This window comes from Solanum dulcamara, chromosome 7, assembly GCF_947179165.1.
Source record: "Solanum dulcamara chromosome 7, daSolDulc1.2, whole genome shotgun sequence".
NCBI lineage: Eukaryota > Viridiplantae > Streptophyta > Magnoliopsida > Solanales > Solanaceae > Solanum > Solanum dulcamara.
The window spans coordinates 14,575,359-14,581,358 of NC_077243.1; the positions used below are offsets into that span (position 1 = coordinate 14,575,359).

The 6,000-nt window shown below is 28.0% G+C and overlaps 1 protein-coding gene across 1 annotated transcript; it reads left to right on the plus strand.

The window, feature by feature from the left end:
* The first annotated feature begins 2,382 nt into the window (after window positions 1-2,382).
* LOC129896544 (protein RESPONSE TO LOW SULFUR 3-like) lies at window positions 2,383-3,158 on the plus strand. Its single transcript, XM_055972476.1, has one exon. It carries the CDS (start codon window positions 2,484-2,486, stop codon window positions 2,838-2,840), a length of 357 nt encoding a protein of 118 aa, XP_055828451.1. The 5' UTR covers window positions 2,383-2,483; the 3' UTR covers window positions 2,841-3,158.
* The last annotated feature ends 2,842 nt before the right edge of the window (window positions 3,159-6,000 follow it).

The window sequence follows — 6,000 nt, forward strand, 5'->3', positions numbered from 1 at the left end:
TTTGTTATAAGGGTAAGATAATATAAATCGAAGAGAGTATATTGAATATGAAATTCTGGCAGCCTGCATCAAGGAAAAACGAAAGAGTTTTTCTATTTTGGGTTATTTATTATGATTAAATAATAAATTAAGATAAAAGTATATATTATTTGATTATTATTTAGTGATAAGTGATAACAATATATACGTACATTTGAAAAATATTTATTGAATTAATACAAATATTGATTACAAATAAATTTTTACTCCATGTCAATTAGAAGAGTGTAGCTCCGATTTTCAAATGACAGGACATGAGGAATGATGTCACTTTAGTTGGTCACCGATGAATTTGGCCTAGTTTCTACGGTCAAACGTTCAAAATCTGCTTTTTATGAAAATTATTTTTGGTGTGAACTATTTTTGAAAAAAACACTTTTAAAAGATTCTGGCTTGAACTATTTTTTATTTTTTTAAAAAAAATAACAATTTTGTTTGACTGATCAGTTTTAAAAATATTTTTGCAATATGCTTATACAAAGTTCCAAAAGTCCTCTTAGATTTTCTTCAGGTTCTAAAAAATAATTTTCTTCAGGTTCTAAAAATTAACTTTTATTACTGTTCAAAACACATCCTTTTCTCCCTCCCCTTTTAAAAAATTGATCAAACACTTTAAATCTCGAAACCCTTCCAAAAGTGTTCTTAGAAAAAAAAAATCTTCAGGTTTTAAAAAATAGTTTTTGTTACTATTCAAAAATACATCCCCCAAACCTCTTCCCTTAAAATTTTTGCCACACACTTTAAGTCTCTAGACCCTAAATATTTTTCATTAAAATAATATTTTGGCTTCCTAAAAACATGATCAATTAAGTTATTAATTCTCATATACTCTCTCTATCTCAAAATAAGTGTTAGTTTAATTCATTTCACGCTCATTAAAAAAATAATAAAATAAAATATATAGTTTACTAAGTTACCCTTATTTATTGATGTTTCTTGAAAATTAACGATCACACTATTAGGAAAAAGTAGTTCTTTATTAATACATGGTATATATAGTTGGATAAATACACTTATTATTAATCATGTCTTGAATTCCTAAGATAACACTTGCATTTTGATTTTTTATTATTATTAAAATGACACTTATATAATTGGCAAATTAAATGAGATAAAATATTTTGTATAAGCTACTATGGTCTATGAGTGTGTGAATAATTGCTCTCATTTTATTTTTCTTCTTATTATTATATAAAAGTCATCGATCGTGACTTTCACCTTTCGTGTTGATGGAGGGTTTGACAAAGACTCGCGTATGGCCCTATCGCGTTTTGAAGAAAAGAACTTGTTATAAATTAATGTCGCGCATGCACTACTATTGCCTATCACAGTAAACATTTTGATGAGTGTGAATGCTAATAAATAATGCTCATTATGATGAAATGTTTTCATTTATACCAAAAAAAATTAGAGTTCAACAGTTCCTGGCCATTCACTCAACAAATGTGGAAGATAGTCCCCAGCTACAGTTCTCCTTTGTTTGTTCTTCCGTTTCATTTTATTTTGCCTACCAATTAGCATTATGTGTGATCTCTTATATGTTGTTATTATTGTCGTCAAAAATAAAATAAAAATTTTCAAATTAAAATTAATTTTAATTATGGATAAAAAAATTACTAGGATAACTTTTTTTTAAAGTAAACATACTGAAAAGGAAAGAATATCACAAAAACATCAAAGAATTACTACTTATTTTTGTATCTAATAACACAGTACCCCGAAAGAATACTTGGAAAGGTTGCCTTTACTAATGAAATTATGCCATTCTAATTTGAGTTAATTAGACCAATGAAGTCCTAATATCAAATGATATAAAAATAAAAATCACGACTTGGATATGTCTAACGTGCATTGATGCTTATAATACTACTACTACAAAAACATACCTAGTGAAATCCTACAAAGTGGAGTTTAAGAGGTTAGAGTCTACGCATATTTTATCACTACATCGTGGAAATAAATAACATATTTTCAAAAGACCCTTGACTCAAGTTATCAGACTCAAATAAAAGAAGAGAATAATAACAAAAGCATAATAATAACAAATCTAATATAATTTTATAAGTAAAAGTATTTAAATCTTATTTCTATTTTTGGTGGATAAAAAAAATATTTCGAATAGATCTTGATATCATGCTTATAAGAAAAGGACAAAAACTCTCTCCTCTCTGATTACCTAATAATCCCCTGAATTACAAAAGAAATTTCCGAGCCCTTGAATTAATTAGTCGTAATATAAAGTAACTATCAACTCAAAAGAGGCTAGATACATTGAACCTGGACATATTCGATATTGGGTCCATAATAACAACTCCTCCGAGTATAAATAGATCCTGTTTTAGCAGGTAAACCACAAATTAATCTCCTAACTTTTCTTTCTTTCGCTCAATTAAACTAATAGCTTATATTTGCTTCCACTAATTTTTCAAGTAATTCCGTTTAACATGGCGCCGACTATGGCAGTGCCTTCCACCCAAACAAAACCTCATCACCGCCGTGAGGTCTCCGCCGTGCCGCAGAGCGAGATGCTCAGAAGAAGAAACGAGGAGTTAGAGAAGGAATTGAAGAAGAGCGTTGAGAGGGAAGATAAAATGAGAGAGGAATTGAAGAAGATATGGGAGCGGCTGAGGGTCGCGGAGGAGGCGGAGGAGCGGCTTTGCTCCCAGCTCGGAGAATTTGAAGCCGAGGCTGTTGATCAGGCTCGGGCTTACAGGACACGTGTTCTCAATCTGATGGATCAACTCTCTTTGGCCAAAAAGCTTCTCCAATCAGCTTCCGTTCCCGTTCCCAGTTCCCAATAATCGTAGGGGAAATTGGGTTTGATACATTCATTATTTTTCTGTTTGTATAATTATCTATAGTAATTGTATTGATCTGATTAATTCAGATTAATATATTAAGTAGGCCTAAGAAGGATGAACCACTAATTTGTTGATTTCTAGAATTGTGGTTTAATAGGATAATTTAAATGGCAAAGTAGGTCACCACACGTATAAAATTATGTATCTAATGAAGCCTAGTTCTGATTTCTTGCTCAATGCAAATGAAAGATTAAAAATTAATCGAGTTGTACAAGATAAAGATTAAACTGTTAAAATGCATCATCTTAGGAAGCAAAATAGTTGTTTCCCTTCAGGAGTTGAAGTAAAAAGAAAGAAAGAACGGACGCTTCAATTGAATTTGATCTTGAGTTAAAATATATTTGCTAGAAATCATTAAAGTATGAATAATTGTGGACTAAAGCAGCTCCATGCTTAACTTGAGATCTATTTTAAAATTCATAATTCATAAATTAAAAAATTTAGCTAAATTTTTTGACAACTTCTGAATATACCTGATTTGCCATGGAATGGCCAGGAATGTCTCATCTCCGTTATCCATATAATTTTTGTTAGTGTGAGCATTTTAACATTTTATTAAATTACAATTTTAGCAATTATCCATTGATGACATTTATTGTCATCTTTATTATTCTTTCTTTAGTGCATAAAAATGTCTTTCATTATCATCTTTATTTAGTGCAAGAGTAAATCATTCCATTATGTATTTTTAATCTAATTATTACTAATAAGTGGTGCACTAAATCATAATGGTGCACTAAATCATAATGGTACACTAAATGATGATAATGATGGCATTCTATTATTTTTTCATCTTTGTATGATTTTCCCTCATATCAATAAAGATGTCTTCTTTGTTTTGAAAGTAAGATAAGAGAAGAAAAAATTGAGACAATTAAGTTTATATAAAAAAGAGAGTTCTTATTAGTTGAAGGGAGGTGTTCTTTGTGTAGAGCTTTAAACTCAACTCTTGTCCAGAGTTTGTTGAGTTACGTTTTTGTGATAAGGCTGTTGTATCCTGGAGGGGACAAGTCAAGAGGACTACTGCTGGACCAGTGAAACTATTTACTGCAGTGGGCTTGAATCTCCTTAAAGAGAGCTAGATATCCGCGCCTCAGCCAAGAAGTGAAATTAATTTCTTCATTTTATTTTTCAATTGTAATTTGTAATCTTATAATTTCACCAACAATTTTCTTTTCAATTTGTCGATATTAATGGGAACAAATACAACATATAGTTAATGAATACTCCTTTGTCCACTTTTACACGATAAATAATTTATTATTTTATTCTTATTATTAAGTACAATGTTATAATTATTTTTAATTATATTTTTTTTTCTATATTAAGTGAATTTTAGAGATATTTTTAATTTAAAGTTTAAAATAAATGTTTGATTTTTTTTTTCATATTTGCCTTTTTCTTTAATGAAGATTTATATTTTTTAGGAGATAAATTTTTTGACAATATCTAATTGAAGGATGAAAATTGTTAACTTTCAAAAATTTGGAAGATGTTTTCTGTCAAAAAATATATTTTAAGGATGTAATTTAAATTTGGAGTATAGTTTAAGAATGTTTTTGGCTAAAAACTCATTTAAATTATGTCTTTAAATATTTTTTTCAATAGATATGCATTATTTCATAATTTCACTTGATATGAAATAAAAGAGTAATAATTAGAAATCACATATTAAAATTATTATTTTATTTATTAATTATTAGTATTTGTAAAATGTCTCTAGTCATGGATTAATGGGAGTGGCACGCTTGTACTATTGGTGCAATGCTCTCTTTTTCTCTCCAAAGTCCCATCATCAATATGGTTAATTGTCAAATTTCAAATAGTTCAACAGCAAAATTAATTTTTTTTTCTCTGTCTTGGAGTAACTATTAGTAATAAGAGTATTTTTAAATTAATTGACTAATGAAAAAAATATTTTAAAGTAAAAAACGTAACAAATGATAAAATTAACTTATTTTTAAATAAATCATATATGTTTAGTTCTTTTTTCGTAAACTTTGAAAAGACGCTTAACATCGCTATAAAACAAGGAGTATTATTTTATATGAAATTTTATATTGCGATTAATTGCTTCATTACAACGTACTAACCGCCCCTTATCTTTTTGTATCAAATGACGTAACTCGTCGAAAAAGTCGTGCTCAAAAATTTGAAGAAAGCTCTACCTTCTTTAACAGAACTTCTGTAATAACAATAACAACAATTCAGTGAAATCTCAGAATGTGAAGTTTAGAAGACTAAAGTGTATGCAAACTTGATTCCTACCAAGATACGATGGTTGTTTTTGAAAGATCATTGGCTCAATAAAAGCATAAAAGCATAAGAGGACTTCTATATTTATGTAAATTTATTTAATTAGATACAAAGCTTAAAAAAAGAGAAAAATACTTTTGAAGTTTATGGTGTAAATATGTAAGATATTTATGTGATATTAAAAAAATTAAAATTCATAATTTTAAAATATGTCATGATATTTGTGTGATTATATTAAAAATGTCTTATTCAAAATAAAATGATAAGTTTAAATTAAATTATTTTCAAAGTTAAAAAATGGTTGTTTTCTTTAAACTTACTAAAATAAATAGCTTTACAAACAGGGCAGACCCACATGGGTATGAGCGGGTTCAGCTCGGTAAAAAAAATTATATTGTATATATAAGATAGATTTTCTATATTTTTACACATATATTAATTTTAAATTACTTAAATTAAAGAAAAGAAATAGCTCAATGGTACTAGGCTGTGCAACTTGAACTGCAAATAATATCCCTAATTTGCAGGTTTAAGGTGCACCATTTGGATCCGCCATTGTTTACAAAGTCGAAACGAAGGAGATATAATACTTATGGACTAGTTGTTCGAGAAACTAACTTTAACTAAACTATTTGACGCCTAAAACAAGAAATCATTATTTTCCTTTTCAAATCTATCTTTGTTATTCCAATTATAATGACAATAATAAAGACATGCGTATAAAAGAACGATATATAGAACTATTTCAATTTTCAGTTATATTATGTGATTCCTTTTAGTTTGTTATAAAGAAATATATTTTTATATGTAGAAATAATTTTATTTAATTAAAAAAAATTATTTA

Excerpts from the sequence above, each read along its gene's own strand:
- LOC129896544 (XM_055972476.1), top strand. The coding sequence starts at position 2,484 with ATGGCGCCGACTATGGCAGTGCCTTCCACCCAAACAAAACCTCATCAC.